Raw genomic sequence first — 13,963 nt, 5'->3', positions numbered from 1 at the left:
AGGCATGCGAGCCAGCACGTGTGCTCCCATCTGTAACACTCATGTGGTACTCAAGAGCTGGCCTGCATGCCGCGGGCTGGTGGCCAGGGGTGGGAGCCCAAGAGGTCACTGAGCACAGTTGTGGCATGTGAAGGTGGGGAACCTGAACGTGAATGCAAGCTATACCCTGGGTCTATGGGGTGGGATGGAAAAAAAAAAAAAAAAAAAAAACTGGGACCAGGGCCAAGTTCCTGGGCCATAGCAGAGGTGGGAAGGGGGTGGGGGGAATCAGAGCCCGGGAAGCATTGTGCCAGCCCACTGTCATCCCACCTTCCACAGCCCACACACATACTCTCAGGCACATGCCCAAGGGCCTCAGGGTCCTGCAGGGCCTGGGCAGGTACCACAGAAAACGTGCCGTCTGAAGGGTCCCCACGAGGCCTGTCCCACTAAGGGCAGTGAGCGTGAGGGGCAGAATCGGTGGAAAGTGGGCCAACAGAGAAATGATCCGGCAGAGGGTCTAGGTGGAGGGTGATGTGGTTAATTAACTGCGGTAAGTAATGCCAGCCTCGGACTCTGGAGAGAGGGAGGGGTCAGGGAGCATCGCTGTCCCCTGAGGCGGTCCCACATAGGAGACACTCCTTCCAGAGCAGAGGGAAGCAGGAAGCCAAGGGACAGAGGACGGTGGCTGCCGGGCCAACGTCTGCACAGCACAGCCTGCAGTTAGAGGACCCAAGTTCAAGTCTAGCTGTTGGCTAGGAGTGATTATGGCAGGTCTCTTTCCCACTGGGGCCTCCATTTCCTCCTCAGAAATATGGGGACAAGATGTTCCTTCGCTGACTCCAAAAATACGAGAAATAGTTATTTCCGCTTTAGAGCCAGGCCCTGTGCTGAGCATACTGCACAATTTATACCGCACCACAGATATCTGTGAGATAGGTACGATCGCTGCGTATCTTGCAGAGATGTGACGTGACTTACCCATGTGGGGTCTGTGTGACCTCTGCACCCCTGCCCTATGCCCTTTGGCCTACACAAGGGCTGAAAGGGCCCTGACGGGGCCCATGTCCCACACAGATGGAGACCAAGGCCCAGAGAAAGGAAGCTGCTGCTTCCTCCCTCGGCAGCAGAAGTCAGGGGCAGAGTTGGGACATAATCCAGAATTCCTGACTCCCAGAACAGTGCTCTTTCCCTTACCCTGCTCTGCCCTCCCTCTTTCTGGCGCTGAACGGCTGCTTGCCTAGGTCCCAAGGTAGCCAGTAGGTACCAAGCAAGAGGAGGGAATACTGTCAAGGTCCCTCTAGCCAGGTCCAGGGCTCCCTCCCGGTTCCTGGGGGACTGGTCGTCCCTGCCCAGGACTCCACAGGCAGGGCTCAGCTTGGACAGGGCCACCCCCGGTTCTAATCTGGGTGGCCGATCTGCTGACATCTGGTCCAGCCAAAGGGGAAATAGAGGGGCTGTCTGGCATCTCTGGACTCCACTCCCCCAGATCTGTGACCCAAGGGGCCAGCGCTGCCTCTGGTCTCTTCTCCCATCCACCCCTCCCCACCAGGTAGGTGGTCTAAGCATCCGCCTAGCAATGCCAGTCAAGGGCCTAAAACAGAGTCCAGACCCAGGTGCCCTGGCTGGGGGAAACTCAGGGGCCACAGGAAGACAGGAGGAGATGGGCAGGAGCCATGCTGTCTGCTGGGCCCAGCAGACACCACAACAAGCAGGCTGAGCCTCCCCTCACAACACTCTAGTCCTGGTGACTCCTTGCCCCAGTACTTTCCACAAATCTCAGCCCTGGGTCAACCGCCAGCACCTTGGTTAGGCAGGCTTGGGGACTGCTGGGCTGTGGACCAGGTCGTTGGCTGAAGCTTGAGTGGGGCTCTTGGGCTGTGTGCCAGGTTCTGGGTTAGGTAGGACTCTGAGCCAGGCAAGCTTTAAGCTGGGCTTGAGATGAGGCTGAGCTTCCTTCTTAGGGCATCAGGAGCAGGGGCTGGCCTCTAGCCCCAGCTGAGCCCTCTATGTTTGAGGCCACGTCAGCCACAGGAGGGTAGGTGTTGGGTGTCTGGGGAAGAACATAAAGGGACTTTTATGGTCCAGCTCTCATGGCCCCCAAAGGGCGTAAGAGAAGCAGGGTTGGAGCTGGAGGCTAGGTCACCTAAGGCAGGGCCAAACTCAGCAGGCATGGGAGAGGCCTCCACTCAACTGGTGCAAGCCTAGAGCTGCAGGGGAGCCCTGGCTCCACGCGGCTCTGGAAAGGCACAGCCCAGACAGCTGGGAGAGGCACCCAGGAGAGCCGGAGAATCCTGGGTAATGGGCAGACTATGAACAACCCATCTGTGGGATATGCTGGGCCTGGGACACCGTCTTCATCAGAGCCTCCCTCCTGAGCAGGCAGAAGTGCTGGGGGTGGCCGGAATCCAGAGGCTTCAGCCAGTCCTGGCCCCTGCCCCACACAGCCCAGGCGTCGACATCCTAGAGACAGAGAAAGCTCCAGCTGGAAGGGTGGAGGAAGGGGCCCAGGATGTGGACGGTCACCTCCATCCTGCAGCCCCAGGCCAGACTCTCACTCCTGGGCTCAGCTACCTCTGCAGCTCTGGAACCAACACCCAAACCCCCTCCACTGCACCGCACCCACCCCCCCCCCCCAACACCCGTCCTGCTCATCCACAAGCTGACGAGTCCTAACAGGCCTCCTTTGCCAGTGACAAAAATAACTATTTTCAAAATTCACAGCAGGGCTTTCGCCTACACACGCTGCACCGACTGGAACCTGAAGGGAGATATGCAGAACGCAGTGTGTGCATGGAGGCGCGCTCTGCAGCGAGCAGGCTCTGAACCCCCCACGCCCCTCCTCCCACCACTCAGCCCATGCCCCCCCCACACGCACGCACAGGGGTGTCTAGAATGACCAAGTAGGAGGGGCTCCTAAAGCGTCCATTGTACACAGTGGGGCACTGAGGCCCAGAGAGGGTCTAGGATTTGCCAGAGGTCACACGGTGGACCTGTGGCAGGACTGGACCAGAACCCATACATGCTGCTTCCTAGCCAGGCTACCCACCTCCTCTCCCATTCACTTGGCTAATGGTGAGCTCGCATTGCCCTCAGGATGCACGCGCACACGCCCCAGTGCGTTCACAGACCGCACCACAGCCCTGGCTTCCATGTTAGTAGCATTTTAATCAAGTGCACGGGCTCCTCCACAGCCATTACCTTGGCCAGTTCTCTACAACCCTGTGAGGTAGGCAGAGCTCAGGCTAGCATCCCGATTGGCAGTTGGGGAAACTGAGGCCCAAAGGTGAGGGGATGGGCCCAAGGTCAAAGAGGCACCCAAGTGTCCTGACTGTTGGTTCAGGGCCTCTTTGCACAGCTGTTTCCACCACCCTCGATCCTGCAGCAGCTAAGAGCCAGGTCAATCCTCTGGGTCCTGGGGGCCAGAAGGAGAGCTTTCTGCCATAGCCTCCAGCACCAGTCTGGCCCCAGAACTGGCCCAAGCCATGTGAAGACCCATCCCTGCACCCCCACCCTCAGCATCAGAGGATCCCTTCAGAGAGTGGCCAGATCGCCATGCTTCAGCTGGAGTCCAGGCCTCGAGCTGCCTCCAGGGGCCCCTCACCCAAGCAGTACCGCAGAGGTGCAGGGTCCAAGGGCGAGGCTTTAAACGAGCTGGGAGGCGGAAGGTCAATGGCAACTCCACCATGGCCCCAGGCACCAGGTTCACACCACAGGGCCACAACATCATCAGAGCTCATTTACAGATGAGGAAACTGAGGCCCAGCTCTCATGCAGGCCACTTGAGGTCACAGGGCAAGTCAGTGAAGAGGCAGGATTGGAATCCAGGCACCCCAGTCTAGTTTATTCTCCCCCAAGCCAAGTTCCCCACCTTTCAACCGAGGGGCTCGATGCCCCCCCCCCATTTCCCTGCAGACGGGGCTTGACCTCAGGCCCCTCCCTGGGGAGGAACAGGGCCAGGTTTGAATGGGGAAGTACATCTAGAGGGGCAGAGATCCTCACCTCCCCCCACTCCCCATCAGATCCGCTGTGACATCAGCCTGGTGTTGAGTTTACGAAAAAAGGATCGCAGCTTGCAAATCTTGCATTTTTTCTTGCGGCGTCCTCGGGAGAAGCTTCGAGCCCTGCCTGCCTCTTCCTCCTCTTCCTCTTCTTCCTCATCACTGGCCCAGGGCCCCCAAGCACCCCCATTAAAGTCAGGGTGGGCCCGGGGATTCTCAGCCGGGTAGCGCACAGGGATGGCTGTGCGGTTATAGTCCACCAGACGGGCCAGCAGGGCACGGACCACATCAGGCCGCTGGCCAGCCAGGTCCTCCCGTTCGTAGGGGTCAGCGCTGATATTGAAGAGCCACACTGCCTGGCGGGCACTGGCCATGCGCTCGAGGTTCCACCAGCTACCAGGGAAGGCGGCCAGCGTCTGCGGTGGGATCCAATCGCCATAGCCAGGGTCCCCTGTTAGCAGCTTCCACTCGCCCACGCGGATGGCGGCCTGCACGGCAGTGTTCCAGATGCCAAAGCCAGCCTCCAGGGAGCCGTGCCGGGCATGGTTGTAGAGGGGGTCAATGTTGTGCAGGATCTCTGTGCGCGGTGAGGCCCGGCCCTCGCTGATGGCCGGCCACACATCGTAGCCGTCCAGCCCGTCAGCCGCCGAGGCGGTGCCGCCTGCCAGACCCACCAGGGTCGGGTACCAGTCAGTGATGTGCACCAGCGCCCGGCTGGTCCGGCGCTTCCGCTTGAGCAGGGGGCTGTGGACAAAGCCCAGGCCACGCACACCACCTTCCCAGTAAGTGCCCTTGCGTCCTCGCAGCGGCCAGTTGCTGCCCCCCGAGAAGGTCTGGCCGCCGTTGTCACTGGAGAAGATGATGACGCTGTTGTTGTAGAAACCATAGCGCTTGAGAGCCCAGGTGATGTTGCGCACGGCCTCATCCATGCAGGTGACCATGGCCGCATACTTCCGCCGGGCCACGTTGCCCATGGTGCGGTAGCGGTACAGGTACTCACGAGGGGACTGCAGGGGCGTGTGTACCGCCTGGAAGGCCACGTAGAGGAAGAGGGGCCGCCGGGGGCTGTGGCTGGCTAGGATGTGGCTGACACGCTGGGCATAGAGCATAGTGGAATACTGGCCGCTGAGCCCCCAGGCCACACTCTCGCCCTCGTGCAGGTCAAAGCCACACACCCCGGGCCCGTCGCAGTTGTCGTAGGTGTAGTAGTCCACGTTGCCCGTGAGCGAGCCCAGGAAGGTGTCGAAGCCCCGGCGGGTAGGCAGGCACTCCTTCCGGTAGAAGCCCAGGTGCCACTTGCCCACCATGTGGGTAGAGTAACCCGCCTCCTGCAGCTTCTGGGGCAGCGTCACCTGGTCCAGGGGCAGGCAGTTGGGCTGCCGAGGGCGGATGATGGAGTGCTGGAGTCCCGTGTGGATCTGGTACCTGGAGGAAAGAGGGGAGGGCAAAGAAGGCCCGGGTGAGCTACAAAGCACTGCTCTGGCCCACCGGCCCCCAGTTCTCACCCCGAGGTGGGCTCTGGGCCCAGCACTTCCGGCAAAGGTACAGCAGGTATTACGACACGTGACAGGCACTTCCAACGTATCACCTCATTGAATCTTCAAAATTAGTTGAGTTCATATTATGGTCATTTCGCAGATGAGGAGACTGAGGATCAGAGTGGTTAAACTACTCGGCCCAGGATCACGCAGCTGGGAGCTGGGGAGTTTAGAGTCGAACGCAGGTTAATCATGACAATGTAGCTAACATCATTCTCCAAATAAGGCAACTGAGGCTCACTACATGAAATCGCTTGCCCACTGACTCAAACAATCTGTAACTGGAGTTGGGATCTGTATCCCAGGCAGTCTCCAGAGACTTCAGAATCCCTAAACTCTAAGCCACTAATTTGCTCTGGGGCCTAGAGCAAGTCCTGCCCTCCCAGGGAAACTCCTGCTCACTCTTCAAAGCCCAGTCCAAATGTTACCCCCTCTGTAAAGTCTCTTATAACTCTCTCCAAGAATGAGTCACTTTTGCTTCTGGGTTAAATTTAGTACACCTGATCACTGTCCTACTTGACCATGGGGTTCTACTCAGTTGTACATGTTCTTAGGCCCAATCATCTGTAATCGGATTGTCCTCTACTCAACTTTGTGGTCTTGGCACTCAGGTGATGTTAAAAGGACACTCAATTACTTACGGAATGAATGGATGAAAGACCGAACGAATGGTGGCACTCCCAGACAATTTTAGAACCAGAAGGGACCCAAGTCAACTTCCAGTGTATTTACCTTGTTTTACACACACAGTTCCAGAGGAGGGGAAGGGCCTTGCCCAAGGTCACTCAGTGGTCAGGGGCAAAGCCAGGACTTGAACATAAATCCAAGCCAAGTCCAAGCACAGGCTCCTTCCAGCAAACAAGGCTGCCATGTCTCCTCCCCATGGTGGCCTCAGTTTGTTCATCTATAGGTGGGGAGTTGGGTTGAATGGGAGATCTCTGAAAAACTTTCAGTTCCCAGATTTTATAAGACCTGTTCTCATGTGCCTACCCACAAGTTCATGTGGCCCCTGGATCCGGTCACTCACACACGCTACTGCTGTGAGGCAGGAGTGAATGGTTAGCAGAATGCTGTATTCCTCATTTATTCATTCAAGTCCCTTCTGTGGTCAAGGCCCCCATGCGATCTGCTTGGGGTGTCCCGCCTTTACTCAAGTCTTAAAAGTCCCAGGGTAAATAAGAAGCCTGGAACTTCACTAGGGTCTTAGAATCCCACACCTGAAGGCCTGACACCTTTAACCCAGGCACTAGGTGGGCTTTCCTGTTTTTAGTTTCCTTAACTTAAAGCTGTTATTGTCGTTAGCCATCATTAGCTACTACTGCCATTTTTAACACTATAGGCCACACGCATCGTTTCACTTAATCCTCATAAAAAAACCTACAGGGGAGACCATTATCCCCATTCTACAGATGACGAACCAAGGCTCTCAGAGGTACATGCGACAGGCCCGACTGCAGACAGCTCGCAAGCAGCTGCCCCGAGCTTTGAACCCAGGTCTGCACAACTCAGGCTGAAAACCTCTCGGTGATCCTGGCTCTACAGACCTCTCAGTCAACCTCATGAACGATTCCATTTAACAGAGGAAGTACCATAGCGCCCGGTCACAGCCGAGTCTCTTCCTAGGGCTGGGCACCACGGAGCACTGGTTTGTAAAGTGGGTGGGCCAGCTCAGAGTCACCGAAGCTCGTCTGTAAGCGAGTAACATGAGAAACACTGGCTCTCTCCAGCTTCGCCCAACACGACTGGATGCATTAACAAAACACTAATGAGAGCAGTCAGCATCAGTCAGATGGAGCCAGCTGCAGGGGGCGGAGGGCAGACGCTGCCCAGCCACACTCGGCTCACTTCACAGATCAGGGGGTTGGCGCACTGCCCCGTTGGCTGCTCATTCCCCTGCTTAAACCCAAAGTCACCTCTCGAGAGAGAAATGCTAACTTGTGCACAGTTCTCAGGAATGCAGAGTCTTCTTCCCTCTCCTGGAGGTTGGTCAACATTTGGGCTTCACCACCACCACCAACGCCCCCGCCCACGACCCATACACCAGCCCCTCACCCTCTTCTCCGACGCTCTCTCTTGCTGTTCCCGGAGCTAAATGCTGAGTGCCCGAGTGAGGGAAGAAAAGGCACCTATTTTGACTCACGGCTCTGGGACCCCTGCCAACCACCTGGCCTCTCAGCCCCCTCCCCAACGGATGCTACAGACTCTAGGCATGAATTGGGTCCTCCCTGACTCCATGCCTCAGTTTCTCCCACCCAGAAACAGGGACAGCAAGGCTCCGGTTCCTGAGATCATACTCGTGGCTTTTGGGTGGAACTTGGGAGAAGGCATGCCTTGGACCCCATCCAAGGAGGATTAGCTTCAGCCTTGCCAAAGGATTTTCTCCTAAGTGGCCAAAGTTTGCCTTCTACACCCCCACCTCCTGTTTCCCTGCTCTTTTAATCCTGTAATCCTGCCGCCTTGCCTGTGGGCCACTCCTTACGGAGAAAGCAGCACGTCTCCTTGGGACTTTCGGCCAATTTAGGAGGACTTTGTAGATGAAAAACCAGAGGTTTGGAGAAATGAAGTAACTACCCGAAGGTTCCACCAGTCACAGCATCCTGTGCATATCTTTCTGTTCTATCTAGAATGTCTATCTATCTAGACATTCCCTGGCTTCCTTCCTCTCCTCGCAGCCATCAAACAGTTTGGGGACCTTAATCCCTCCGGTGACATGGGGGCTGCCATTTATTGACAGCCAAGCAGGTTACACACAACTCATCCCATCACCACTCTTTTTCAAGTAAACACTCCTCTTCACTCCGTTTATGAACAGACAAGAAAACGGAGGCTTAGAGAAGGGAAATGACTTGTTCGTAGCCTCAGGGTCTGTATACAGAAGCGGCGTTAAAACCCAAGGGTCAGAGACTGCCGTGTTCCTCCAACAAAGGGAGGACCAGATGTCTCCTTCACATGGTGTGTAATGTGTGTCCTAGAACATCAGAGGGAGGAGACCTCAAAGATGGTCCAATCCACTCCGTGTACAATTGGAGAAACTGAGGCCCAGAGAGGATAAAGGACATAACTAATGATCACACAGGCGACTGGAGACAGTCGTGTCTGAGTGTCTCAGAACTGGCCCTGAGTCCTCGCTTCCCAGGTCCCAGAGTGGGGGGTGGGACTGTGAACGCACAGGAAATCTCCAGACCGGATTCATTTGGGGCTTGCACCGCCAGCCCCAGCAGCCTGGGTCATGCCTACCTGCCAGTGAGAAGTTGGCTCCGCGAAGGCGTGCAGATAGGCTGGATATAATAATTCTCCAACTTGACACCCTCAGCTGCCAGCCGGTCCAGCGTAGGGGTCTCAATATCTGAGCCATGGTAGCCCACGTCGTGGTAGCCCTGGTCGTCGGTGAGGATGAAGATGATATGGGGAGGCTGGGGTGGAGCGGCCGAGGGCTGCTCCACGCCCGCCTCCCCGGGACCGTCGGCCGCCAGGCTCGGCTTGGACCAGTCCCAGGACAGGTAGCCGAAGCTAAGCAGGCTGACCAGCGAGAGGCCAGTGAGGGCGTGCATCGCCATGCCGGCCCGCGCGTCCCGGCGCACAGGGTTCCCCGGGCCTCACCGCCTCGCGCGCCCAGGGCGCACGGCCCGCACGCCCGCCGGCTGGCCGGCCTGAACGCTGCGAGATCGTTCAGCGGCCCCGGGGGTGGCCCAGGGGCTGGTCCAGGACTGGCGGCCGGACCTGCGCGGCCGCAGCGGGGCGCTCTGGGGAGGTCAGGCCCGCGCCGAGCCGCCTCCCGCCGCCTGCGCGCCCGCCCTGCGCCGCCCTCGCTCCCTCTCCCCCAGCTCAGCCGGGCCAGCCTGAGACGCGGCGTGGCTGCTTCCAAAAAGTGCTCTCCACCATCCTCTGGCTCTCCCCTTCCTACTAGCCCTCGATTTCTCCCGCCTCCTAATTTCTCTCGCCTCTGCTTTCCCTTCCTCCTCCTCCCGACCCTCCAGCCCCCAGCCCGGCCTCTCGCCCCGCCCGGAGTCCGGAGAAGAGTCGGGCTCCCAGCAGGGAGGCGGGCAGGACCCCAGCGGGGAAGGGGAGGGAGGCACGGGTTGGGCGGGCCTGGGGGGGACACCGCGGGAGAGAATGCGAGAAAGTTGTAACATCTGCCGGGCCGAATCCCAGGTGGAGGGGCGGGACCTGGAGCAGCGGCTCCGCCCCCGGGCGGGAAGCCCAGGCCCGGGCGGCCCTCTGGCTCCGACCCCCTCCCGGGCCCCGGCCCGGGCCGGGGAAAGGAGGGAGAGGGGCTGCTTGGAGTTCAGTGGAACAGCTCCGGAATGGGCCGGTCAGACGTTCCTCGATCTTGGGAGTCTTAGCATCTCTGCGTGCCAGCCCTGGAAGGGACGCGCATAGTTTTCTATTCCAACCGGGTCACTGTGCAATTGGAGAAACTGAGGCCCTGAGATGGGTGGGAACTCGTGTAAGTCACAGAGCATGTTAGTAGCTTCTCCCCTGGCGCTCAGTGGCTGTTTGAGTGGCGGTAGAGGCAGCAGTGGAGAACAGGGATGACTTTAGCAAGCACGGCGTGGTGGGGGGGAGGGGGGGTCTGGAAATCGGCAAACGCGGTTCAAGCCTTTGCCAGCTTCCCTCTCCCCAACCCCTCCCCCTCCTCATCCTGCGGTTCGCAGCAAGAATGCCAGCGCCGAAATCCAGAGGGCGGGGGCTGTTGAACACATCTTGTATCCACGGGGTCCAGAAGCTGCATGAGTACATGTTGCATGAGTCAATGGATGAATGGGCCTCCCGCATCCGGCAGGCCAACTCTCACCCAAGGAAATCTCCAGGGCGGAGAAGGCAAGCCCCAGGGACTCCTGTGAGCCAGGCAGGTACCATAAATGAGTGAAGCAGGGGATGGTGTATTAGGCAGGGGCTACAGGGAGCCAAGGACCACAGCCTTGTGTCCCGCCGACCATTGTCATGCAAGAATGTGGCCCAGTGTTTCCAGATCTAACGATTTTCCAAGGACACCCAAATCCAGATTATTATGAGAAATATTCCAACTGTTAAGTGCTAGCAACTAATTTGAAGCACATTTAAGCACCGCACAGGCCAACTCAAACCTATCTGAGGAACAGTTTAGACCGTCGGGAGCCCTTTGCAACTTCCACTCCGCAGCATTGTTTTACTAGGCTGCATTCGTAAATGGGAAAACTGACTTAAACAAAACCAGTTAGGCTTCTTTACTACCAGGACTTCAAATGCTGGATATGCTCATCTCCAGGAGGGGAGTTCCTAGCGCTGTATTTTCCACTTTTATGTGAGCGAGGACCCTCCTTTTCAGAGCTTCTCAAAGCGCCAGTGTTTGGGGAACTTGGGGAAACAAAGACTGGCCAGGTGTGTTTTCTCTGCTAGCATCTTTCCCCTGCTAGTATTCTGTCATGATCCCTTCCCTCTTCCTTAAAACCACTGTGTGTGGGGAAAGAAACCAGACCTCCAAAATAGCAGCCCGAGTGAATCCACATTTTGAAATGAGGGCTGCGTGGGGCCGGCCGCTCCTGTTTGCTCAAAGCCCCATATTTAGGGTGACCAGATTTATCAGAAGGGAAAACTGAGCCTGTTTTTCTGGCAAGAGAAATGTTGAGGACAGACAGGAAAAATACAGCCTCCTGAGGGGAATGCTGTTAAAATGGTGCTCCGGGAGGCTTCAGCCTGAAGGCTGTCCTGGGGGGGTCAAAGTGGGACAAGTCACAGGAGGTCCAATGGACTCGGGTCTTGTGTTCTGTGCATTGTCCCACACCTCAGTCAGGAGGACATGGAGAAATGGCACGAGGAGAAACGGCAAGGGAGGTGGGGTAGGGATGCAGCCTGGAGGAAAAAAAAAAAAAAAAGGTCTGGGGAGGCAAGCTCACAGGCTGCAGATCTCGGAGTGGGGGGTGGGATAGGGGGAGTGTCATAGGGACAAGACCAGCAGAATTTCTAAGAGTTCAAGACTGTGGGCACCGACGTCAAATTGCATGTGTTCAAATCCTACCACTCCTTTGGGGTCAGGCCTTGGGCAAATCATTTGGCCTCCTTCGGCCTCAGTTTTTTCTTCTGTGAAATGGGATAATAATATAAATAAGACACAACACGGTGTTCAGGAAAATGCCCAGCACATAGTAAGTACTCAATGAATGTGAACAATTATGACGATTGTTCTCTGGGGCTCTGGGAGAAGAGACTAAGTCCTGTGGGTGAATGTTACGGGGAGGCAGATTTCGGGCCAATTTAAGGGATTACTTTTGTAGGAAATCTGGCAGTTTTCTTAATAAAAGGATGGCAGTGATGGGTGAATCACCACGTGGAGAGGAGTAGGTGGAACTCTGGGGCCCAACTCTTGTTGCCAGTATTCACGATTAAGAGCCCCTCATACTCACTGAAACCCACGTGGCCTCAGAGGGCACCATTTCCCCTCTAACGTCCTAGGGATATAAACACTGACCCTCAACTCTTCTTTTAATACCGTGACACAGCAGGGCCAGGCTGGAACATTTCAGCTGGACATTTCCAAAGGCTCCGGGATGACAAGGGGGAAATAAACAAAGAGTAACATGAATCCAGGTCATATCGCTATTAAGATGTGACTCACTCGTCTCCCCTTTATGTTCCCTACAGGATGCCTCCCTGCCTCCTTCCCCGGCACGGTGTCCATCAGCCCCACTGCAGCCCAGATGGACCCGAGAACTCCAAAATGTCTCAGGGTCAGGCCCAAAAAGTAAGTCACAGAGAAACAGAAGTTCCCTCTTCAGCTAAGCTAGTCTCTGCGTTTCTAATTCAGGACCCACCTTTTTCCAAGGTGACTGACAGCGGGAATATCCCCCCCTACAGATAGGGAAGATCTGACCCTCATTCACATAGATGCACGCTTACCCTTTCATCCCCCCAAGACCAGCTGCATTGAAACAGTATGAGAGTGGTGCCCCTGGGTGGCTCAGTCGGTTAAGCATCCGACTTCAGCTCAGGTTTGTGTTCTGCTGGTTCGTGGGTTTGAGCTCTGCATGGGGCTCTGTGCTGACAGCTCAGCCTGGAGCCTGCTTCGGATTCTGTCTCCCTCTCTGTCTCTGCGCACCCCCACCCCCGACTCTCTCTCTCTCTCTCTTTCTCACTCTCAAAAATAAATAAACATTAAAAAAATTTAGTTAAAAAAAATAATAAAACAGTACCAGAGGGGCACCTGTGTGGCTTACTTAGTTGAGCATCCGACTCTTGATTTCAGCTCAGGTCATGATCTTACGGTGGGTCATGAGATTGAGCCCCGAGAGTCAGCCCAGAGCTTGCTTGGGATTCGCTCTCTCCCTCTCCCTCTGCCCCTCCCCTGCTTGTGAGTGTTCTCTCTCTCTGTCTCTCTCTCTCTCTCTCTGAAAATAAATAAACATTTTAAAAAAAACGGTACCAAAAGCCTAACATCTGCACACAAAATGCAGATCAGATGTAGCAGGGGTATAGTGTTGTTACTTCCTGTCGGGCTTAAAAAAACACTGCACTCCTCGTTACCAGCACTGTGCAAGAAAGATGTAAAGTGCCCACCTGTTCAGGAGGTAGGGAGATTCTGAACTAAAATGGGGGGCAACACTAAAGGACTTCGGAAGTTCTTTCCAACTCGAAAATGTTATGATTTGCATTATGTATCCACAGAAAACTTTCTAGGATACAGAAATGTAAAAGTGAGGAAGTGGTGAGTCTGTTTTGTGGTGTTGTCTTTCATTGCTATGCACGTTGTGGGGTAGGTTGTAGGGTGTGTGTGTGTGTGTGTGTGTGTGTGTGTGTGTGGCCATCTTTGAGCTAAAATTAACTTAGTACAGATATTATTTTCTCCTGACGTGACTGACCTTGGCAAAGATCTTAGGCACAGATTATACATGCTGTTGTCCTCTGGAGGTCAATTTTCTAGGCTGGGCCAAATCAAGGACCTGAAAGATAAGACAGAAGGCCTCTACACAGTCACAAGTGTCACAGCGTTCAATCCCTTAATTCAGAGGAGAGCTTGTCAGGCCTTCCTCACTCCAGACCTACTGACTCTTGCCCCACACGCAATTCTTACAAAGCTAATGATTTTCTTCCCTGGCCCAAGAACACTGGAAGCAGTTCAGAAGGAATGTATAAGAAAGTGGCTTGAGGCGCTTGTCTGTCTTCTAGTAATACAGTTTCCCAGTGGAAACATCAGGGGGGTACAAAAGAATAAGCATAAAAATCAGACCGATGAATTCCAAAAGCCTGGGAGTTTGGGGCCCTTTGGTGCAAAAGCAAAGGAAGAGCTGTATGCATCTGAACAGACCCGAGGGCACCACCAAATCACAGCCGCACCACAGCAGTGAATGATGGGTCACCCTTCAGAGTTGACATTCTGCTCAAGGTTCTCTTTTTAGGAAAGCTGGCGAAGCCATCAGCAATTGCTTAAGGTTTCCGTCCAGAACGGTTGCTTTGACAGGCCCACGGCGT

General features: G+C 55.7%; 1 protein-coding gene across 1 annotated transcript; it reads right to left on the bottom strand.

Moving 5' to 3' along the window:
* Positions 1 to 3,127: 3,127 nt before the first annotated feature.
* Positions 3,128 to 9,631, bottom strand: ARSI (arylsulfatase family member I). The gene is made up of 2 exons (XM_045437146.1): positions 8,756 to 9,631; positions 3,128 to 5,405 (listed from the first exon to the last, which is right to left on the bottom strand). Exons 1-2 carry the CDS (start codon positions 9,073 to 9,075, stop codon positions 3,998 to 4,000), a joined length of 1,728 nt encoding a protein of 575 aa, XP_045293102.1. The 5' UTR covers positions 9,076 to 9,631; the 3' UTR covers positions 3,128 to 3,997.
* Positions 9,632 to 13,963: the final 4,332 nt, after the last annotated feature.

The sequence above is a fragment of the Leopardus geoffroyi genome, chromosome A1, assembly GCF_018350155.1.
Source record: "Leopardus geoffroyi isolate Oge1 chromosome A1, O.geoffroyi_Oge1_pat1.0, whole genome shotgun sequence".
Classification (NCBI taxonomy): domain Eukaryota; kingdom Metazoa; phylum Chordata; class Mammalia; order Carnivora; family Felidae; genus Leopardus; species Leopardus geoffroyi.
This window is presented reverse-complemented; position numbering and strand designations above follow the sequence as displayed.

Excerpts from the sequence above, each read along its gene's own strand:
- ARSI (XM_045437146.1), bottom strand. The coding sequence starts at position 9,075 with ATGGCGATGCACGCCCTCACTGGCCTCTCGCTGGTCAGCCTGCTTAGC. Across the intron at positions 5,406-8,755 it reads AGCCAACTTCTCACTGGCAG|GTACCAGATCCACACGGGAC; the intron begins GTAGGCATGACC and ends TCTTTCCTCCAG.